The following is a 24,064-nucleotide window of genomic DNA, read 5'->3' on the forward strand; positions in this document are numbered from 1 at the left end:
AAATCAGCAATATTCAGCTTTGGTGACCATAAGGACGCTAGACAAGGTTTCCTGTACTATTTCCTGTCGCAATTTTTTTTTTTTTACTTTGACTTCCTTGATGACTAGCTTTGAGTTCCTGCAGCAAGATGCAGCAAGCAATTCTGAAGAAGTATAATCAGATGCTGACTTTTGAGAACAAGACTCAGCAATCAATTATCTCATGAACCTGTGATTGGCCAAAGTCTCACATCACAGGCTTGATTTTCTAAAGCCTGAAAACAAAGCCAAGAGGAGGAGCGGAAGTCTAGTTGTCTCTCAGACCACTTGAATTACATTATGCTTAAAAGTTATTATGAAACTTCTGCCCACTGACACTAAAAATAAACCTACCCAGCTTTAACTGTTAAGCAACACTAATTATCTAGTACATATGTACTGTAAGTCATAATCCTCTATTTTACGCCATTAATTAGCCAAAAAAAAAAAAAAACATGCTGAAGGGCTAAAATCAAATGACCAACTATATCCAATTATAACAAAGCCTTACTGTGTGAATGACCTATGGCGTCTTTAATATCAAGTTAGAATCAAAGCAGTAATAAGGCAAAACTTGTTGATGGGAAGTTGGTGTTACACTTTAATTAACAGCTCTGCTGTGTCTCGACCACAGGTGAGAGGGTGACCATGTTCCCCGTTTTGGACATCGACCAGAATGACATTGTGGACACAAACGGAGCGGGAGATGCCTTTGTGGGAGGTACGGCATGAAAATCATCTTCCACACAGCTTGATTTCTGTGTACATTCCCAATTAACCTTTGATACCAGCCAACTATGTAACATAGTAATGTCTCCAGATTATATGAGCGTGACATTTAGCCTGCTGTTTTCACTCTGTATGAGCTTATCATAGCACCACATAAAACAGTCATCATCTGGGTCCTGTTGAGGATGAAACAGCATTGTCCTCTTTTCTCAGAAACCATTAATACCCGGCTCACATTAACGCTAACTGCTCCCCAAACAATTTTTGGAGGTGATGGATGGTTACAGGTTGACCTCTGCTCTTCTGTCTACCCAGGGTTCCTCTCTGCCTTGGTCCAAGAGCAGGCGTTGGAGGAGTGCATCCGGGCAGGACACTACGCCGCCAACGTCATCATCAGACGGGTCGGATGCACCTTCCCAGAGAAGCCAGACTTTCACTGATGCATCCGAGCACATTTGTCACATATTTGTCTTTTTCACAAGATACTTGTATATGTATGCTTCAGGATTTTGTGTACATTTTTTCTATTTACAATAACTGACTGCATGGGACTAAGTGCTGCAGCTTGAATATTTTCTCAAGCTCCAATAAGCAACTCAGATGTTTTAATACAATTCAAACAGTGTAATCAAATATTTGAATGATATGGTTATGTTAAAGGAGCATTCTGCTGAAAATCTTTTTGAGTACCAGAAACTGAATGCCTGTACGCATGGATGGATTACCGTATAGGCCTACCGAGCACAGGCCCAGGGGCCCCTGGGCTTCACCTGCAAAATGTTGCTCTAAGGGACACAAATCGATGACAAAGAGACACGTAATGACCACAGGGAGATAAAACATGACCCCCAACTGACAACAAAAATTAGCCACGACAACAAAGAGAAACAAAATAACTACAAAGAGACAGCAGGTGACCATAAAGGACAAAAAATTACCATAAAGTGATGCAGAACGACTACAAAAAGAGGCAAAACAACCACAAAGTTTTGCTCCTATGTCAGAGAGATGATGGGGCCTTTTACATATCTGTGCCCAGGGGCCCAGTGTCTCATAGTCTGTCCATGCCTGAAGGTGTGATAGGTGGAGAAAAATGTGTCAAAATGTATCACCACATGTGCAGAAAGTTCTCCGTCATTGATTCATATGTTCTCAGGATATCCACAACAGAGCTGAACTCTAGTTCTGTGCCCCAGGATCACCTCCTCATTGCTCTGAAGCTTTGCTGGAAGTAGTGTTTTTAGTGGTATATTTGTGCTGCGATGATATTTTGGATCATATTGAAGAAATGGGTCAGTGGTGGAGAAGTGCATTATCCTGCAGGATAGGTTTGAAAAGTTTCTGTGGACATGTGGCTCCAAAAAGTTTATTGTTTGCTCCTTCACGAGGGATGGCAGCTGTAGTCAGCTTCGAGTTACAATCGATTCTAGCGATGACCCAGAGTCATGGCCAAAAAACTTATTTATACGTCTGTAGAAACTTCTCAAACCATTCCTGCTGCACAATCCACTTTTATTCACTGTTGATCCTCATTCTGACTGTTTTCCAAACAATTATCACTTTGCCAATAAATTGCTAATTACACTACTTCCATTGGAGCCTCTGAGCTATGAGCTGGCAGTAGCGTGACACAGAAGTGGTGTATTTAGTGTAAACTATGAGTGCCATCCTTCACAAAGCAGCAAGCTACAAACTTTTTAGAGCCTTCCTCAAGCCTGCAGGCGATGAGAGTTGTGATACTTATGTACTATAAAATATACTCAACAAAAATATAAACGTAACACTTTGGTTTTTGCTCCCATTTTTCATGAGCTGAAGTAAGAGATCCAGGACTTTTCCTCTGCACACAAAAGGTTTATTTCTCTCAAATTTTGTTCACAAGTTTGGAGAAATGTGTGTTAATAAGCATGTCTTCTTTGTCAAAATAATCCATCCACCTGACAAATGGCATATAGAGATGCTGATTAAACAGCATAATTATTGCACAGGTGTGGTTTGGAGCGGACACAACAAAAGGACACACTAAAATGTGCAGTTTTATCCTTGGGCACTGAACTGTGGCTATTTCACATAGGGCTACAAATACCACACATTTTCCCAGAAGGGCAAAGTCATGACCCACCCTACTCTGCCTCTGATTGGCTTAACCTGATATTCTAACCCTAACCACACAAAGTCACTCATCATGCCTAAACCTAACCTCCCAAACCTACAAAAACAACAAGTCTTAGCCAATCACAGGCAGAGCAGGTCATGACTTTGCCCTCCTGGGAAGAAAACGTTATTCCTATGTCTCTGATTGACTAGAACTTGTTGTCTTTGTTGGTTGGGTTGGTTAAATTTAGACATGAGGAGTGATTGGTTAGGGTTAGGGTAAGACTTTCAGGGTAAGCCAGGCAGAGGTAGAGTAGGGCGGTCATGACTTTGCCCTCCTGGGAGAAAAAAATCCTATGACCCAGCCTATGACTGGCTAGTACTTGTTGCCTTCATTGCTTGGGTTGGTTAGCCATGAGGAGTTATTAGTTAGGGTTAGGGTAAGCCATAGTAGGGCGGGTCAAGACTTTGCCCTCCTGGGACAAAATGGTATCTGTAGCCCTGTGTGAAATAGCCTTAGTGCCTTTTTTCAAGATCAAACTGTACATTTTCAAGTGACCTTTTATTGTCCAAGGGACACCTGTGAATTCATCCTGCTGTCATGTGGATGGATTATATTGGGAAATAATCCCAGTAGAAGGGCTCACTAACACAAATCTTGACAAATTTGTGAACAAAATTTGAGAGAAGTAAGCCTTTTGTGTACGTAGAAGAAGTCTTAGATCTTTTCTCATGAAAAAGGGAGCAAAAACAACTATTGTGTTTATATTTTTAACGAATGTGGTACATTTTCAGCTGAGTGTTCCTTTAATATTCAGCTGTCATTGGGCAGAAATTCTGGATGGGGCGCCATTATGGGTGGCTTCAAAAGTGGCAGTTGTAACGGGACAAACTGGAAAGAATGTGTTTTGTTATTACACAAATAAAACAATATCAAACTCATCGTACAGATATACTTCTACACCAACACCAAGTCGGTTTTGACATGATTTGTTTCACCAGCAGTTGAAGTTTGGAAATGCAAAAGCGGTGCTGTAACACACAGAATTTGTATATTTCCCCATTATTTAATCAGCCAGAGGCTCCCTCATGCTAATCACTTTTGGACAGCTCAACACCCTCCATTATGGAGGGGACAGGGGGGCGGGGGACCAGCACCAGCCTGGTGTCCTGGCTCCGCTCAGTCACTCACACTCATGCCTGTTGGGTCCTAACTGGACTCTGGGGTCTGGGGCTGCACTGCAGGGCTACAGGAGATCATTTTTCTCAGTTAAGGGATTAGTGGTTGCTCTTCTTGGCGATCATTAGAGGGACCTGAAAATTAGGCTGATCCTTCGTACCCAGCTGTGCTGTCGCTGGGGGTTGGAGACGAGGATCAGAGGGAGGCCCCTCCCCTGTCGCCCCCCCCCCCCTCCTCCTCTCACTGTCTGTGGGCCAGCAGAAGTGTTGGGCAGTGTCTCAAGTGTTTTGTGGAAAACAATTCAACACTCATCTGTTCTACAAAGGAAGTGTGATTGAGAATAACATTTTTTGTTCCCATAGAACAACCTGTTACATCATATTTTCTTTTATTTTCTCCGAGCATGTCAGGAGGAATCCAGTTTTTACACTCCCTGCCTGCGCAAGAGCTCTGTTTTCTGTAATGAGGCATAGTTTATGCATTTATGCTAATCGGGGGCGTCTAGGTGAAAACATTCTCCAGCCAAAATGTTATTAACAACTTTGAGACACTTTTTTTTCATCAGCATTTTTTAAGGTTTCACACAGATGCGCTTTGAAAAGGACCACATTTCTGATTGGGCAAGATCACACTCCATGGCAGCTGGTTCATTTGCCTCTCAAGATGACAGATGGCAAAACACAAACACAAAAAGAGGGAGCCATGATCAAGTAATGAGAATGCCTGCCACAATAAGGAAACTACTAAATGTACTTTTCTCACTTTTCCAGCTAAACTTTTGCTTTGCTCGATGAATGCAAGAGGTGGAAAAACAAACATAAAATCTGTGCATTTAATTTACTGTTTTTTGCAATACTATGCTATCTGTTTTGTAAGCTAGTTGTTTAGCCCAAGGCATTTCGAAAATGTTTAATGCTGCTTTTATTGTGTAGCAGCAATCTACAAAATCTCTTTTCATTTACTGTTTTGAGTTAAATATGCTGTTAACGACTTTGAAGTAGGGAGAGAGAAGAGAACTTGACTTTGTGATATTTGCCTACAAAAGTGAGTTCACGACCAGAATATATTTTTCTGAATGCGAGGCAAAGGAGTAACTGGGGCCCTGGCCAGTGTTTTGCCCCGCAGATGGGCAGCAGTGTTTGTGAACACCAGTGTGGCAGTTGGCAGGGATTGAGGAGGGGGATGGGCAGATTGCAATGGCACATGCTCCAATTCAAATTATCCCTGGACCCATGCAGCAGTGGAGGACCTGCTGGGGCCCAGGGTGGCATTCATTAAAACCAGACACAGGCAGGTTTGGTCAGCGCCTCCATCGTGACACCAGTCCTGAACGCATCAAATCGGAGTCCCCCGTTATTCACATCTCACCTGCTTTAAACAAAAAGAAATAACCATGATTTGTACACATTTACTGCAAACGATCAGTGGGTAGATTGCACTAAAATGTCAATATTAACACTGTAAATAGGGGCGAAGACATACAGGTAAATGGAAAACATCAATAAGGTTGTCAAGATAATAAGAAGAGCATCTGATGAAGATAGAGCATAATGACAAGACTATTAACACCTGAATGAAATGAATGCAAATTACACATGAAAATATGTCTTTTTACAAGGGTTCAATGTTTTCATTTGAGATCTCTTTAAAGCTGCCTGTACAGTACAGCGTGTGTTTATAATCTGATGGGGAAGTTACCAATTATCTCTCTAATTACATCTGTATTACTGCATGAAAAATGAGCTTTCTGGCATTTCTAATGCTGCTAAAGAGTTGGTGAATGAGCGAGGGGAGCGCAAATCTAAAGACTTGACAATTTAATGATCTACATTATTGCTAACAACTATTGCTCTTCCTTAGGCATGGTGAAGTTAATTAGCAGATTAGGGTGTTAGTGTATAATATCCCACACTGCCCTGGGTGGAATTGGCCACGCAGTGCGAGATTTAGCTCATTTTTCAAAATAAAAGTGTGGATTTATGTGTTTATGTCAGAATCAATCACATTTGAGGTTATATCTACAGCACATCAATGGAAGTTAAAAATGCCCATAGGGAATAAATGTTAATAGGGGTGTTATGACATGAAAGACTAATCCACCAAAAAAAAAAAAAAAAAAAAAAAAATGTGAAGTGTAAAAATGTTTCTCTTAGCTCATCTCTGGACATGTTGATGGAGGGGGGAAAAAAGTGAAATTGACAATATCATTGTAGGAGCGCACTAAAGGGGCGACGGTCCGCTCCACTACACTGAAGTAGGGATGTCTACAGTGGAAGAAGAAGAAGGGGGAGGGTACCACTTTGTCACAGGCTGCTATGTAGATTAACCTTTCAATTAGTTGTTATCAGGTCCTCTCCATGTCTCGGCGCAAGCTTTTCAGCCTTCGTTTTAAAGAGATCAAATCCCACGAAATCGCTCGGATATGTCGGCGCACATTTATCCTTCGACGTTTCCCCGATAATGAAGAGGAGTATCCGAGGGGGGGAAAAACTTGAAGAGGTAAACTAACCAGCAAATATTTACGGTAGCCTGTGCCCTCGTTTTCTTTTTTTCTGCTTCTTTCATACTACTTATATGTTCATCCTTGCATGAAACTTGGTGGTTAAATTTCTTGTGCCTGAATTATCGCCCACGGCGGCGGCAACATTACATAGATAGGTAGGTCTGTTTGTGTAATAACAAAACGCTGTGGAAATACCAAGGAGGCTGTGTATCATTTCCTAATAAAATATGGAAAACGAGAGCGGAGCTGAAGCTGAGAAATGGGAGCTAAAGAAACTAGCGATACATAATTGAGAAGCAGTGATGAAGGGGCTACTCTCCCAGCAGTCGTGTTAACTTGTATTCCCCCCTGAACGTCTCTTTTTGCTCTCCAGGGCTCACTATTTTTCCCTCATTGGAGATATTTGATAGTTAATGGTGATAAAGAGGTCATGCCATCATTGCACAGCGCAACACAGGACGTTAATAATTTCGCTTGGCAAGACGTGTGAGCGAAGCGGGCAGGAAAAAAAACCTACTTTTAAGCTTTATTTATCGCCTCCGATTGAACGTCACGTAGTTTAAATGTTAAATATCAGGAGAATTACGGCTCCTCTCGGGGAAATAATGAAAAGGGAGGAAGATAAAAGAGGGGGGAAAGGCGATAGCTTAGACACATTTTAGCCTGCAGGAGTCTTGAATATGCTACCTGGAATTGATGAAATATGTAATGTGTGCCACTTTAAATGAGCCTTTGCGGGTTTTATGCAAAGAAATGATAGATTTAACAAACAGCCAATTAAAGTCTAAAATGTTCCAAATCACTTTCAAGTGTAACCAACTGTTTCAAGGAGGAATCTAAGTAAAGGTGGGCCGGTGTTAAACGCTTTGCAAATGAGGTTAAATATTTATCTCGTTTAATCGTTACTCAGCCAGTTTACGTCTGTTATAGCGTATTTATGACTTAATAATATCCTGTCGCCGCGGTTGGAGCTATAAGTTGAGATATTATGAGTGTTGGTGGTAAATGATATCAATTCATCACTGAAGGCACCTTAAGAGGCGGGTCAATTGAGTGAAGTGACAGATCATACAGCCAGTGCCGTGCCTCTTAGAGTGAGCTCATACATAAAGATTGACATGTGCTTTATCAAACCAGAAATCGGATCTTGTCTTTACAGCCAATATTGAAGTTGCTAGGGAGGGCACATTAGTGTAGGTAAGGTTTAATGAGACTCCATTGGATTGTAATCAGCGTCATGTCGGATTCATGTAAACTACAACATTGTAACAAAATGGCGACTGTTTAGGTGACATCAGTAATGCTGGCAACACTGTCATTTATCTGCTCAACTCAGCGGAACACAACTCTAGGTTTGTTGCACAGTTATTAACGGTTCGTTCCTCGGCGAAACGGCTCGGCGGTTGTTTGCAGACGTGCCTCGAACGTCTAACGGCAGTTGTCAGGAAGTATCGAGCATTGATTATGCATCTGTCATTAACGCTCGGCGCTGATCAGTCGGTCGCTGCGGACGTCGAGCTGTCAAAAGTGGCGTGCGGACAACTAACGGTTAAACTTTACGTTCCATCTCCTTATATGTGCTTTTCTTGTCAGTCTGTGTGTGTTGGAAAACGGAATGTTACGGTGACGTTTTGGAATTTAGGTGTTGCAGAAATAAATGTGAACTTGTTGGGGGTTGTTTTCATGGCGGAACCGAAAATATGTATGTGTCGTGGAGGCTGTGTATACTTTTCCAGAACTCGGTAGAAGTTTCTAGCTTACTGACATTGCGTGGAAACTTATAACTCTTACCACACAGTGTCTTTTTGACATGGACATTTGCTTTGGTGTGTGGATTATGTTGTCAGACTGTGGATTAAGTCACTCGAATTTCTTTAGCAGCCATGACAGCTCCTGCATCTGTTTTTATCCATCTGTTTCTCATGTTTTAACACATTTAAAAGTCCTGCATTCCTCTAGTTTAGTTTGTCTACATCCAGCATGCTAAAAGCTAGTTTATAGAGTGTGAATTAGAGGAAATAACTGGCAGTTACTGTAGAGGTTGTAAATGGAGCCTGACAGATATCTCAGTCGGCCGATATTATCAGCCTCATATTGGCCTATCACAGCTATATTGATTTATATTGGTATTTGCAGATATCGTGTCTGTTATGAACAGAACATAATGCAGATTGTTTTTATTTGTTAGCCGATTCAGGTTTAATATATATATACATTTTATTTTATTTGTGTTTTTTTCTTTAAAGTTATTTATAGTTATTAAAAAGTTTACTTTTACAGTGCCCTGTATAACAGTGATTATTGTTAAGCTGTAAAATATCTTCCCTCTTTTACATATTTTTTGTTCTGTTATGTGTTTCCGTATATATTCTGTATTCTGTACATTATATTCTGTATAAAGAATGTTGGCAGATATATTAATATTGGAATTGTTAAACTCCCTAGGATTGGTATCGGCCCCAAATATTCAGTATCCTTCAGGCTCTACTTGCAATCAGGGATGTCCCGATCCAATATTGATATATCGGATATTGGTCCGATATCAGCCAAAAAACGAGTATCGGATTTTATCGGACTGCATCTAAAATCTCCGATATAAGCACTCCGATAAGCAGTCCATTTTCCGCTCCAGCACTTCTATCCATAGGTGACTCTGGTTGCTGACTGTTGTTCTCTGTTTGAGTAACATCACTTGATCAAGCCTTTTCTAACGTATCGGCCAATACTCAAGGCTGAAATATTGGTATCGTATCGGAAGTGAAAAAGTTGTACTGGGACATCCCTACTTGCAATTACAGTAAAGGTTGTAAATGACAAATATATTTGACCAATTTGTTTTCTCTTTTTCCTTTTTAGATTTGATCTGGGATTAAATAAACAAAGCTCCAAGTCAGCTGGTAACTACCATTGTGGAATTTATTCGTGCCAACTTTTCCTCAAGTTCAATGTCGGACACCCAGGATTGAGAAGAAATATGTGGATGCCAGCGTGGAAAATAACTTTTTGACCTTATTAAGGATGTGGATGTACCCAGTGTTCAGCAGCAGAAAGGGGGAACCTGTATGGATCACATTTTTGTGAGTGTAATTGTTCAACCATGGTAAAACTTGCAAACCCTCTGTACACGGAGTGGATTCTTGAAGCAATACAGAAAATCAAAAGGCAAAAGCAGAGGCCCTCGGAGGAGAGAATCTGTCATGCGGTGGCCACATCGCATGGACTGGACAAGAAGACCGTCCTTGAGCAGTTGGAATTAAGTGTTCATGATGGCTCTATTCTCAAGGTTACAAATAAGGGGAGCGCCTCCTACAAGGACCCAGGAAATCCCGGGAGAGTTGGATCAATCCCGCCGCCTGCAAACGCATCTGTGCCATCAAAGGAATCTATATGGAATTCAAGCGATCTGCGCCATATTGATTGGAATAAAATACTTAAGAGGGCCATCGAGGGCCTGGATGATACCCATGGCTCCTCGCTAAAGAACATCGAGAGGTACCTGAGGAACCAGGACGACCTCTCGAATATTGTTGATAACCCTGCTTTCCGGCAGAGGTTACGGCTGGCAGCCAAGCGGTCGGTTAACAACGGCAGGTTGTTAAAAAATGGCCCACGGTATAAGCTCAGCCTTGGCAGTGCAGAGGGAAGGGGCGCCAGGTGTCCAAGTGCTTCCCCCTTGGTCCTGTCATCAGTGACACTCCTCCCACATGAGCGAGACCAGGTACTCACACCTTGGCCTCTGCATTCTCTCTCTTTTCACCTTATGTTACCCTGGACTTTGGTCTGTCTTATGCTGCTCTCACGAATGAGGAAGTAGCAAAATTCATGCCAAAATATTCTTGTTATTTATGTCAAGTATTAATGCTATTGATTTCAGCTTTTTCTATCATGTAGTAAAGCTTTGTTGTGCAAGAACTAGGGACCTATTAGGAACTTTAACAGTGGCATTTCCATGATATCATCTCTGACGGAGGGAAGGAAAGTTTGGGCCTCCACTGAGCAGAATTTGCTTGATAGGGATTTGAAGACTGTGCTCTTAATCTTTGGGACTCTAGCTTGTGAGGTCAGAAACAACGCCATCTAGAGTGTGTCCTCTTGGGGCTGTGTTGCTTTTGGTCTCCATAATAAGAGAGCTTGGATAATCAGAAAGTCATGCTGACTGTGTGGTAGGCAGTCTGCTGTAGGCTTCCCACAGGTTATGTAACTCTAGCCTAATGACCTTAGGGGATGTGGCTGGCTGTCTTGTGAGAAGCAAAGCATTAGTGAAGAGATGTGGGATATTTTATTGGTAATTTACCAGGGCATAAGCATAAATAAGTCTTTACAAACAGTGCTGAGAAATGGCAGCTGAAGGACAGAATATTCTCAGACTGCATGTAGTTATTATGACCTTTGTGCTAACTGAGATGCCTCAGAGAGGAAATAAAACCATATAAACAAACTTCCAGGTTGCATTGTTTCTGCTGCTTTTGACACCTCAGGGGTGGTTTATAGTTTGCAGAGATCGTGTCTCTATTATTGGTGCTTAGCTATAACACACACTGCAGACAAATGCCTGTAAAATTACAGCGTTTTTGTACTTGCATCGCAATTTTAAGACACTGTCAGGCGCGGGAGGGTGTTTCATGGAAAATAGTTTTCTTTGTGTGGCCCCAAAGTGCCGTGTACAGTCATTTAAATAGTTTGTTGTGAAGGCTTTTTGCAGATCGTGGTGTTGAGGCTTATCAAGATGAAGTGTGGTCTAATAGCTTATGCACAAGTTATGCAGCTGAAGTGGCTAGCAGCATCAGGGTATAGAGATGTCACCCTGCCTCCCCACCAGTTTCACAGTGAATAATCAGGAAGCGACACCTTGATACTGCAGCCACAACTGTGACTGTGTCTGTGGTCAGGCCAAAAGTGAAACTGAGAAGTGTTTAGAGACACAGTGTCCTGCGACGGTTCTCATAGCTGAGGAACGGCCTGCTGTTTTCCATTTGGAACATTTCAACCTATTGCTCCCGGCCTGATGACATCACCTAGCCCGATCCAGGTTTACCGCCGTTCACTTCAAAGGATGAGACAGCTCGGCCTGTTCAGTCGTTGCAGAACGTGTGTGTGAGAATAAGAGATACTTTGAGGTAAAAAAGAGCAGTCTTGGTTTAGAGTTTATTAGATTCTGAAGAGACTCTGGCAGGAACAAAGGCAAGGAATGAGAGTTTTTTTTTCCTGCTGCGTTATGCAACCACTTGAGCTCTCTCTCACTCTCTGTACCAGCAGTTTTCTAATAGGACCCCACCCCCTCACTCAGGACAGCCTGCTCTTTTGAAGCAGCATAATTTCCTGTAATGTACTTAATTTAGAATCCCCAAGTAAATCATCAGCATCTCTTCAGCTGTGTTTGTTTCTCGATTTTTTGCATTTTTGTGCTGTGCAGATTGCAGACTGCAAATTGCTATTGGTTTCACCAGGCCAAAGAATATTTCTGATGGAAATTATTTCTCCAGTTCCTGGATTAGACTTCATAGTGCAGTTAGTGGAGACTATGTTATGAAGTGAAGACTTACTCGCCTATCAGCTCTGAGTATTTCATCAGCTGCATGCACAGGCTGTATTTTAGCAGTGATGTCTTATTAATTTAAGGCTCCCTACATTTGTTTTCTTGCCTGTATCTATATAAGTCTCCTGCAGAAATCATATTTATAGTGTTTGTTAACCCCCAGTTGGAGTTTTAAGGCCTTCAAGAGACTTGTTTATTCAGTTATGTTGGTTAAAAATGGCACGCATGCACTTTTTGTACAAAAAGAAGAAGTAACAGCTCTTAAGTACTCACAACACTGAGGCCTTGTTTTCAAACGCCCTTGGCTGCATCTTTTAACAGTGATAACATTGACTGGCTTGTGATCAAGGGCTAAAGCTAACATTTCTCTATTTATCTCTGCCTTGAGCCAATGTGATTTGAACTTTGATGAGCCCTAAATTGACAGACTTTTTGCAGCTCCGTTTGCAAAACATTGGGGTTATGTGCAGGACAGCAGCTGAAGTTTTTTTCATGTTGTTTTCAGCACTAGTTGCATTTTGTATTCGGATTATGAAGAATAGCCATAACAAGGCCTGATGTTTGAAAATAGTAAAAACAAAACTGCTCATTACAAGCTCTAAGAATTGATTTGGTTCTGTTATTGACTCAACCATCTAAAACCCAAAGAATGACAGAGAAATGGAGCTGAAACCAGAGCGTGTTTGGTGTTTTAGTTTGATAAATGACCTAAATGCTTAATGCATTCTCCAAAATATAAAACTTGTCAAATTTGTCTTCCACAACAAGAGACAAAATGAATAGCACTGATCACTGAGCCACAGTGTTGTATCCTAGAACTGTCAAGGACTAATGCTAACTTTGCTAACTCCATTTATCTGAGTGAACTTTGATGAGCCTTAGACTTTTGCAGTGTAGTAAGCTAAGCATTGGGATTATATGTCAGGCTGCGACTAACAGTTGTTTTCATTATGGATTCATCTTTTCACTTATTTGTTTAGTTTGTGTAAAATAGTAAAACCAAAATTTCTCATTACAAGCTCCAAGAACCAAAAGTCTTATCTTGGATTTGATTTTGTTGTCCAATCAACAGTCCAAAGACCAAAGATATTCAATCTACGGGGATAAACCAGAGAATGTTTGGCATTTTAGCTTGATAAATGCCCTAAATGGTTAATACATTCCTAGAAAATGAAGGCCTAAATTTTGTCTGCACTTTGTTTCAAAACTAGTTGCATTGTGCCTTTTGATTGTGAAGAATACATGTAACCAGGCTGAATGTCTGAAAATAGCAGCTGCTCATTACAGGTTCTAAGAACTAAAGGTCTCATCTTTGATTTGATTCTGTTGTCCGCTCAACAGTCTAAAACCCAGACATATTTAATTTACAGTGATATTAAAACAGAGAAATGGAGCTGAAACTAGAGAATGTTTGGCATTTTAGCTTGATAAATGACCTAAATGGTTAATACATTCTCCAAAAACTACAAATCTTGGCGAAAAACTTTGTCTGCACTTTTTTTTGTTTCAGTACTAGTTGCATTGTGCAATTGGACTATGATGAATACCTACAACCAGGCCTGATATCTGAATATAGTACAACCAATCTCCTCATCACAAGTTCTAAGATCCAAAGGTCTTGCCTTCGATTTGGGTCTCATGTCCAATCAGCAACCTTAACCCCAAATATATTCAAGTTACAATGATATTAAGACAGAAGTCGAGCTGAAACCAGAGAATGTTTGGCATTTTAGCTTGATAAATTACCTAAATGGTTAATAAATTCTTCAAAAAGTAAAAATCTCTGCAATAATTTTCTGTCTGTACTTTGTTGCATTTTAGCACTAGTTGCCTTGTGCATTTGGGGAAGAGAAATACTTATACAGGCGTGTTCAACAAGATTGTTGTAGCAAAAAAGATAGCAAAACAAAACAGTTCATTACAAGTTCAGGGTTCTCATCTTTGATTTGGTTCTGTTGTCCAAACAGTCTAAAACCCAAAGATAATCAATTTACAATGGTATTAAAACAGAGAAATCAAGCTGAAACCAGAGAATGTTTGATATTTCAGCTTGATAAATGACTTGAATGCTTAATAAATTCTCCAAAATTAAAAGGCTTGGCCATGAACTTTGCCTGAACTTTTTGTTTGAGCACTAGCTGCATTGTGTGGATTATTATAAGAATACTTAACCAGGCCTGTTCAACAAGACTGTAGTAGTTGAAGTTGCAGATCTGACCAACTTGAATCTGAGCAAAATGTACTAGAGCTGCAACAATTAGTAGATTAATTGATTAGACAGTTGAAAGAAGATTAGTTGCCAACTATGGATTCTCATTTGAGTAATTTTTTAGTCCCAAATGTAAAACATTTGCTGGTTCTAGCTCCTTAAATGTGAGGATTTGCTGATTTTCTTTGTCATTTATGACAGTAAATGAAGTCTTTGGGTTTTGGACAGTTGTTTGGATAAAAGGAGCAATTTGATGACGACACTTTGGACTCAGAAATTGCAATGAGCGTTTTTCACACTTTGTCTTTTACATCTTATACACTAAATGATTAATCATGACAATAATCAGAGATTACTTGATAATGAAAATAACCTGTTAAACAAGATTATAGTAGTTGCAGTTGCAGAGAAAAATGCATTAGCTTAAATATTTCGTCAATAACATGGGACCATATGAAAGTCGCTGATTAACCCTGAGACACACTGTTATACTGTATCCTACAGGTGCAGTTGCATTTCAGTATTTTTATGTCCATAATCACAGCTGTGTGAGCAGCAGTCAGCTCCTAATGCCAGTGCCTGCTTTCAAATATTGACCTGGCAGGTTGGAAAATAGAGTAATCATTGATGTGGCAGTAAACTGCTTCCCCTCACCGTAACAACTAATTGATACAACAGCCAGGAACAATCACCAAATCCCCTCTGTATCCTTGCTGCTTTTCCCCCTGGGGGTTCATTTGGACGGTGTGGCAGGTTGAGAGGATGCTCCTGTCTTGTGTTTGTTGACAGATGAAAAACAAGATCTCCTTTAATTCATCTGTAGGTCAGGAGGAGGTCACGACCAGTAGAGATTTGGAGGTCACAAATTTTGACGAGGTCAGGATGCTGATCTGCGTCATAGAAACCAGGAACTAATTATGGGCATCCCTAGAGTGTCCTTCAAAGCTCCAGTCAATTGACGAGGCCTTAGTGTGTAAACTGATGATGAGGTGGGTTATTTATGGTCACACCCTGTGAGTGTTATTTTCCGTTAAGAACTTCCTCTTGAGCAGAGAAGGAGGCAGCAGTTTGTTTGATGCTCCTCTAGAGGCTTGTGTATATGATCTCATATTTTAAGGTGCACCTTCTGAGAGCCGTATGACGTCAGTGTGAGTTTAGTCTGGTTGTGAGATTGGTTAAGTTTTGACTGGCTGGTTTTATGAAGAGATGACGCTAAGTCTCTGCGAAGTCAGCCTCTCCTCATTGTGAGTGATCAATGGGGAAATCCTCTTAAACCTTGAGCTCATATTTTACTTCTTCTGAACTTAACCGTAAGCCCTTAAATGAGTGTTTGTTCTGAGACTTGCAACATTTACAGTGGATCATGGCGGTAACAATGAGAGCATGTTTTATTATTGAGGTAATTTGATTACATGCTGGTTAATCCTTTCAGACTGGAGTGCAAGCTTTAAGAATTGGATTAAGCCCTTAAACTATGATTACTAAGATCACTTACCCATTCAGATGTAATGGATAAAGGAGGTGGATCTCAAACGCAGCATATCTCTGAGGATGAGATTCATTTATTATTCATTTCTAGTCTGTGAGAAGTCGACTCTTTTTTTCATTCTCCAAGCTTATGCTTCTAGTTCATATTTTTCTGGCTGTTTCATTAAATCACACACAGTTTTTTTTATCATCCTGCTTTAACCAACAATATGTCCACAGTGATCTCCAAAATCCCGACAGGATAAAATGTCCGAAAACAAACAGGCTTTCAAGCACTTCATACACAGCCTGTGCCCGTTTCTGTGTTTTTAAACAGTTTGTCTCTGTTTGTGTTCCCACCCAGCTCCGGGTCGACCCCATCCCAATATGCAGTTTCTGTCTTGGAACGAAAGAGTCAAATCGGGACAAGCGGCCAGAAGAGCTGCTGTCCTGTGCAGACTGTGGGAGCAGTGGTAAGTCGCCTTGTGTAACGCTTCAGATTTTGGATGTTCTCACAAGATATAACATGATTTAGTCTGGACAAAACCGTTGTATGTGCATATTGGCAAAGGCTCACTAGCAACAGTGTGACTTCATTGAGGAATATAGCTGAATGATATTAAAATGATCATTACAATATTTACAGGGTTCAAGGTAGATTTCTTTCTCATTATGCAACACAGGGTTGTGTGGCAAGATTAAGTTCACTTTTTGCTACTAAAAAAAAATGTTAAATTTAAGTACAGATTGGTTGCTTTAGTAATAAAGGTGAAAAAATAGCAAAAAAACCCAAAAATGTTGCAGAGTTTGAGGGAATTACTGGCCATCACATCTCCTTAAGCCACTGTTTCCATAACATCCATTTTTATTCAGAATATTTGGCATATATGTGCAAAATCCAATGTCAGATATTATTTTCAGTGCAGTGCTCTGCATTAAATCAGACACAATCTGGAAACCCATCGGCTATCATCTGACAATAATTTAGCCTCTGGGGGCAACCGCCAATGTTTCGGGGCTTCTGGTATCGCCAGCAGATATTTGGAAAAAGGATATCTGTGCAAAGACCTTTTCCTCCGTGTGTAGGTTTTTGTTTACAGTCTGATTAGCAGTTTGTTACACAAACGACAACAAAGACAGAATGGAGAAATTTCAACAAAATAATTAATCTTTATAAAGATATCTGCATATAAATACAAATAAATTGAAAAAGCTAAAAGCCAAAGCTCACTCAAACTGGTTTGGTCAAACTACTCAGACTATAAGCGGCCTACAAACGGAAAACAGAACGCTTCTGACACCAAAATCTGGTCCCTCGCCTGCAGATTCTGCATTTACACAGAGATATCTTTGTATATAGATTAAATCAGACAAATTTGTTTGTAGCTTGGATTCATATTCATTTGGACCACACAATTTTTACATTTTGTAAAGATATAACATGAAAGCATTATATAATTTTAATGCTATGATAAAACTGAGTTATTCCTCTGTCCTAATGAGACACTGTATCTTTAGAATATTATTTAGAATCAGTAATAACATGATATAGTGCATTTTCTAGAAATTCAAAAGGCCAAATGTCAATATAACTAGATGAAAATGTCTGTTTTTTTTGTCCGAAATACATGAAAAATCAGTGTACTGATAGAGAAATCCCACAAATCCAAATTTTCATAAAGCCTTCCTACCTGTTATGGATGGGCGATATGAATATATTAAATATCAGGATGTTTAATATGATTTTTTTTTTCACCCAGATATCTCACTATTGAAATCTATTGACATTTAAACAACATTGTCGATATTGTTGAGAGGTGAATCATCAGTCATGTGGATATAATGACTAATTGGGTAAAGGCAAATAATAGAATAACTAGTACAGTCTGGTAAGTTCAGAAATTACTGTAATGCAACCTTTAAAACCAGGAAAAGATAACATGTCTGACATATCATGATACAGTGATATTGAAAATCTAAGATATCTAGTCTCATATCACAGTATCAATATATTGCCTAGCTCTACATAGTGTGTTTTCTGGTATTCGTGTCACTAGATGTAAATGACTATGTTTTGCCTGAAATATCTGTAAAATCTCTATACTTTACCGCAGTGATGCAAAAATTCAGCAAGTCCATTTTTTTCTTAACACATTCCTGCTCATTTATTTACAAAATTGCCTGTAAGCACCTTGTACAACCAGAGATATCAAGGCTTCCGTGGTATAAAGGTTGTGCATAAAAGCTGTGGTTGTTGACACATTTCTATCATCTCACAGTATTCGGTGTACTGTCATAACACCCAGCCCTTGTAGCAGCAGTTCTCAGCATCAGTTAGGCAGATGTCACATTCTTGCTGCACATTTTTCACTTCCCTTAAAGGGATTTAATGGAAGAACAATGTTCAAATTGAGTGGCTGGAGGGATCCAAATTGCTTGCAACCCTCAGTGGGCTCAAGAAGGGCAGATGCTCCATAAGTGGCTGTTAGAATCTGAAATCACCCAAGTCATTTTCCCTCAATTCAGATTCTTCTTATAGAGCGCACCCGGCACAGCAGATCAAAGATCAACCCTTTTCCCGCTGCAGATTGGTGGCATTTCCTTTACTGTTCTTTTGTTCCAGACAAAACTGCTAACCCCCCATAAAATTACCTCTTGCCAAGGAGTCATTTATGTTTGAACAATTATTTTAAATGCCGTAAGGAATTGTTCTCCTGGTGACATTTTTATAGCTCAAATTTGACTAAGTAGCGTCGAGGTGGTTTTCATTAACCGCTCGTAGTGTACACAAATTGTGCTCTCACTGTAAAACAGCTGTTTTACAACCATGAGAGGGAGCCGGGTGAGGGAGACGGCAAGCTTTTACATGACTTTCATGGATCGGCTTCCATTAGAATGAGTGCTGCTACTGTTTCTGCCTCATTAAGATCAAATTATCTGTAATTAGCGGCTCAGATGTTTGATCATACTGTTTTTAGACACAACTTGTGGCAGGGGGGAAATGTGTTGCGGACACACAGGCACACCATTGTTTTTGATGAGGTAATATGTTAATATTTAACCTTACTGTGTGTATAAATACAAAGCCTTGACAGTGGCTCTGTGACACAGTCAACACTGGTAGAAATGTGGGTTGCACTTTTGTTTGACAGTACACTAATAAGACGTAACAAGCTGTACTTTGTATCAGATAACAGAGAAACTAAAAATAATGGCTTCTATATTAGTCAGTACGCAAACGCAGCTTAATTAGATAATATATACCTAAAGGTGCACTAATAAGACCTAACAAGCTGAGCTGTGTGTCAAATTATATATAATATATTCTTTATTAGACAGTGTTAGACCCTTTATTAGACTCCAATTAGACTTTCATGGAGGGTAATTAGAGACACATTACCACAGAACTGTACTGTAAACTAAAGTGTATTATTTTCCACTGCTAGACCTTTTTTAGACTTTATTACTGCATAATTAGGGGCACGTTAAAATAGAACTGGACTGTAAACTTAAAAGTCTAAAAAAGGGTTTAACAGTGGGAAATAAAACACTTTAGTTTACAGTACAGTTCTATTGTAATGTGTCCCTTATTACCGTGTAAAAAGGGTCAACATTGAACATCCTAATAAAGGGTCAATACTGTATAATAAAGAACAGATTATTTCAGATTTTTGTCGAATACGATACAAGATGTAGTAAGTACGGCTTGTTACATCGTATTAGTATACTGGTTTATAGTGTGTAATTAGGGTATAGCTATGTTTGTTTATTGACAATAAAGAGCATATTATTTATATTTTTTGTCAAATTCAATACAAACTACTGCTTGTTACATCTTATTATTGTGCTGTAAAATAAAGTGCAACAAAATTGTGTATGATAATATGCATTTTTGATTGCTTCCAAAGGGCATCCATCATGTCTGAAGTTCTCCCCCGAATTAACCTCAAATGTGAAGAGATTACGATGGCAGTGTATTGAATGCAAAACCTGCAGCTCCTGTCGAATACAGGGCAAAAATGCTGTAAGTATAATGTTGCATACATCTTCACATTTTCACTGTTGTTGGCTTGGAGGTAGATCTCATTTTGTGCATCCCTGAGGATTTGTTGGTTTTCCCTCAGATTTGTAAAAGCCTCTCTTGTGCACGATTGGGCTTATTTTTTCCAAAAGACTTTAAATGACGGGGGTTGTGTTACATGTATGCAACAGGGACGTCCCTCACACATGCCTGCTGTTCCCTTTCAGGATGAGATGCTATTCTGCGATTCATGTGATCGGGGCTTTCACATGGAATGCTGCGACCCGCCGCTTTCAAGAATGCCAAAAGGTGAGGTGTTTACACTGTCTGGCTTCTCTGTTTCCCTCTCTGCTGTCATTTCAAAGCCTTTTCTTCACACGCGGCCGTATGGGGCTGTCACTCAGCACACAGAGAGGCAGCGGTGGCTTATTAGGAGCTTTGCATGCATATCAAATTATTTCAGCATCCCCGGGGAGATTTGCTATCTCTGGATTACAGTACTGACCCTACAGCGAGGCTTGTAATGATGGTGCACGTACTCTAGTAGGACGTTTGGCAGGCAATTCATACAAGTCACATAGCTTTGCTCAACAAGCTGACACGAAGTCTATTCCACTGGACAGAGAATTGACCCAATGTTTTTCTTATGGATTTTCGCTTTGTGCTGAGTAATTGATTGTCATTGTGAGCTGGTGGGATTCTCGCCAGCTCTCGGTATTAAAGGAAATGTTTCAAATGAATGTACTGTATGTCCTCTGAATTGATGAACCCACCCAAACGGTACTCTCTGTGTTTGGACACCCTCCAGGAACCTGGATCTGCCAAGTGTGCAGGCCGAAGGAGAATGGGAAGAAGCTGCTGCACAAGAAAGCCGATCAGATCAAACGTCGATATGCAAAGCCAATCGGAAGGCCCAGAAATAAGCTCAAACAAAGAATGTAAGTGTGCAATAATCTGGATATTAGCAGGAAATTCCTATTGGTAATAGTAACACTGTGTTCATTGTACTCCAAATTAAAGGACTCGGGTGTAGGATTTGGTGGCATCTAGTGGTGAGGTTGTAGATTGTAACCAACTATGCTCACCCTCCTATTCGTGCAGGAGAAACTACAGTGGGCACGAAAACTGCGAAAAACACGAAAGGCTCTCTTAAGCCAGTGTTTGGTTTGTCCATTCTGTGGCACTGCAGAAACATGGGGGTTCAAAATTTAGAGATATAAAGGGCTCATTTTGAGGGCACAAAACCTCAACAATCCTTCTTTTCAGGTGATTATACACTAATGGAAATATATCTGTGAATGTTATATTACATTTTTGCCATATTTTGCCAATAGACCCTGGTAAATTGAACACACTGGACCTTTAATTGCTAAAGAAGTCACACAAACACCCCTGGTTGGCTCAACCATAAAATTATTACCACAAATTTTGCAAAAATCCATTAATGATAACCTGCTAGTCTCTGGTTCAGCTTTTAACTATTATTGTTGTGGGTTATGTTGCATGTTTCCAGATCTGAGCAATTACTTTGGTGCAAATGTTATAATAACAGAGTAAGATTATGGGCACAATTACTAAAATGCGCCTAAAGCTGTTATAAACTGGTATTAATTTTTATAGCTAAGAAAAACACACAAAGTGAATAAAAGCAACAGTAAAATCTTTCCATCAACATAAGTGAGCTCTTATTTACAGCAGCATGTTTGAACTTAACACTATAACTTTTTTGAATGCAAAATGGGTTGATTGCACCCAAAAAACACCTGTTACTCGTGCAGAAATAAAGAGGATTCTTGAGATCTGGTATGGAAATGTACTCAGATCAGAGTTGTTATAGTCGTGTATTTTTCATTAGTTTTGATTTTTATTTCGCTTTTAATGTTTGTTTTCAAATGAGTTTAGTTTCAGTTATTTTCAAGAGAGGATGTGCTCATTTCACTTTAGTTTTTATTGTTTGAAATGTTTACTTTTCATTGGTTTCAGTATAACTTTTTGTTTCTTTTTATTATAATATGCTGTGTATTCGTCAGGGGAAATATTTTCGATGTTCAAAGGAGTTATTACAATATAAACACAACCCATTGTGAAGACAATTGACTCACAGTCATGTAGACATCCCAGTCTCAATAAACAGATGTACCAAGACTACAAAAGACTAAAACCAAAGACATTTTCTGTATATTTTTATTTTACTTTAGTTAGTTTTGTAAGTACACAATATTGTTGTTCTTTTTTTCTTCTTTTTCATAAGTTGAGTTTTTATTTTTGTTTCAGTTATGCAAAATGTGATTAAAGTATCAAAAGTAAAAGTACTCATGATTCAGAAGGCCCCCTTAGATAATGCATAATTGATGCATGAATGTGTAAGCAGCACTTTAATATTGTAGCTGCTTGAGTTGAAGCTAAGTTTAACAACTTTATACAGTATAGTGTGGCTAAGTTGATGTATAATATTTTAGAAGTTGATCACATGCTTTTCCAGTATCTTGTACATGTCAGATAAATGCAGTGGAGTAAAAATTACTAGAAGTAAAGTACTGTTGCGTAAAATATGTCTACAATAAGTTAAATAACAGTGCCTCAGCATTGTACTTCGGTACTGTAGTTTAGCAAAGGTACTTACGTTTGAATTCTGGCACTAAGATGTTTGTTGTTCTCGTGTTTGCAGGTCTGTAACCAGTGGTGACGGCTCCATGGTAGCACTGGGAGGAAGGGGGTCACCTGGTAGGGGTCAAAAGATTACCGTCTGTTCCACACCTTCATCTGGTCATGCTGCATCTGTGAAGGACGCCAGAGACAGATTGGCTGTTGCAGACCCCTGTTGTGCGGTCGACGCCACCCAATTCACCACTTCCACCCCCACCACCACTCCCCCCCTCACGCCCACCTCCACCCCAGCTACACTCACCGTTAACAAGAAAACCAAAGGGCTTATCGATGGGCTTTCCAAATTCTTTACCCCCTCCCCCGTGGGCCGTCGCTCGCGAGCTGTAGCCGTAGAGTCGCCCGCCACACAGTTAAGCTCTAGAGACAAGGGTCTGCCCAAACTGCCCACACCACCAGAGCCGTTTGCCTTCGCTGCTGACGCCACTCAAAAGATAACTCCCTCTGCACTTCCTCCCGCTCCCACGCTGCCGGGACTTAGCCCGCCCTCGCAGGTGTCCAGCAGCTCCACCTCTGCTAACTCCCCCCAGAGCTCCTCCAGCCAGTCTAGTGTTCCTTCCCTGAGTAGTCTCTGCAATAGCAGCCAACTTAAGGGACTATTTGACGGACTCTCTCACATTTATACTACTCAGGGACAGTCGCGGAAAAAGAGACTACCTTCCTACGCGCCGCCTAAGCGCATGCACCATAAGCAGGATTCCCCCCATGCGTCCAAAACGGGGCCCCAGCGCCTTGGAAAGAACGAGTTTAATAAAAATAGGTTACACTCCACATCTGCTGGGCCGGGCCGACCTAGAGGACACCCATTTAAGATGGTCAGTCATTTCAAACGTAACCCCTTCCTTAAAAAGCACAGGACACTAGGCAGGCTGAGGTATAAAGTGAGCCCTCAGAAGGGAGCCCCCTCACCAGGAAAGGGAGACTTGACAGACGGAAGAATTAAGCCTGAGAATAATCATGGTAAGCAAGGCTCAAAACTCCAGCCAAGACCTGCGTCTCCACACCTTTAAGCTTCTTCTTTATTTTTTTAAAGCTTGACACTCGCAGTTATGTTTTTTCCAGACTAGAGCTAATCTTTTCTTTGAGAAGACACCCTCAACATCCTAACAGACTACTAATCTTCTGCCTAATTTGAATTCTTTTCGTTTCTTAACCCAGTTTCGTTGCGTTTTGACTTGCCTGCGGAGTTTACGTGGCTTCCATCCTCTTCGCCCGTTGGCTTTTTGTCATAGTGCATGGCCCACTAACTCCCTCATGTTGCTCCTTGCTCTGTCCTTGACCCCTCTGCAGTAGTGCGCACATTGTGATCACTACCTCGCAGAGGCTGTAGTCACATCAGCACTCTTCCTCATCCCACCCTCACTCTCGAAATCTCTCAACCTCACTTCCAGCGGTCATTAGACACATACAACCCAGTGATTCACCCACCCAAGTTGACTCAGAGCTGACATGATGATTATAGCCAGAAGTGCAGTAACCCTCACATTTCACTGTCTTCAGGAGTGGAGTCACAGTTTAAAAAAAATAACACGTAGGAAAAACAAATGGATATATGTTTTAAACAATACACTGCACAAACACTACTTACCCCTACAGCACATCTCCATAAATATGTTAATGACACATCACGTCCACTTGTAATG

General features: G+C 40.4%; 2 protein-coding genes across 7 annotated transcripts in view; both read left to right on the forward strand.

Annotated features, from left to right (window-relative positions):
• Positions 1–1,426, forward strand: part of adkb (adenosine kinase b) — a 146,846-nt gene extending 145,420 nt beyond the window's left edge. For both annotated transcript variants that reach the window (XM_084740620.1, XM_084740621.1), the window contains exons 10-11: positions 653–739; positions 1,063–1,426. In XM_084740620.1, coding sequence (XP_084596746.1) covers positions 653–739; positions 1,063–1,187 — 212 coding nt within the window. In that variant the 3' untranslated portion in view covers positions 1,188–1,426. The remainder of the gene's footprint in view (positions 1–652; positions 740–1,062) is intronic.
• Positions 1,427–6,278: 4,852 nt separating this feature from the next.
• kat6b (K(lysine) acetyltransferase 6B) overlaps positions 6,279–24,064 on the forward strand; it is a 33,148-nt gene continuing 15,362 nt past the window's right edge. The window contains exons 1-7 of one of the 5 annotated variants that reach the window (XM_084740013.1): positions 6,279–6,520; positions 9,381–10,242; positions 16,101–16,209; positions 19,645–19,760; positions 19,985–20,066; positions 20,566–20,695; positions 22,426–23,381. In XM_084740013.1, the coding sequence (XP_084596139.1) occupies positions 9,622–10,242; positions 16,101–16,209; positions 19,645–19,760; positions 19,985–20,066; positions 20,566–20,695; positions 22,426–23,381 (2,014 nt within the window). In that variant the 5' untranslated portion in view covers positions 6,279–6,520; positions 9,381–9,621. The other 4 variants (XM_084740015.1, XM_084740012.1, XM_084740017.1 and 1 more) reach the window with 4 other exon arrangements.

This window comes from Lutjanus erythropterus, chromosome 17 (assembly GCF_056507025.1).
Source record: "Lutjanus erythropterus isolate fLutEry1 chromosome 17, fLutEry1.hap2, whole genome shotgun sequence".
Lineage (NCBI taxonomy): Eukaryota > Metazoa > Chordata > Actinopteri > Lutjaniformes > Lutjanidae > Lutjanus > Lutjanus erythropterus.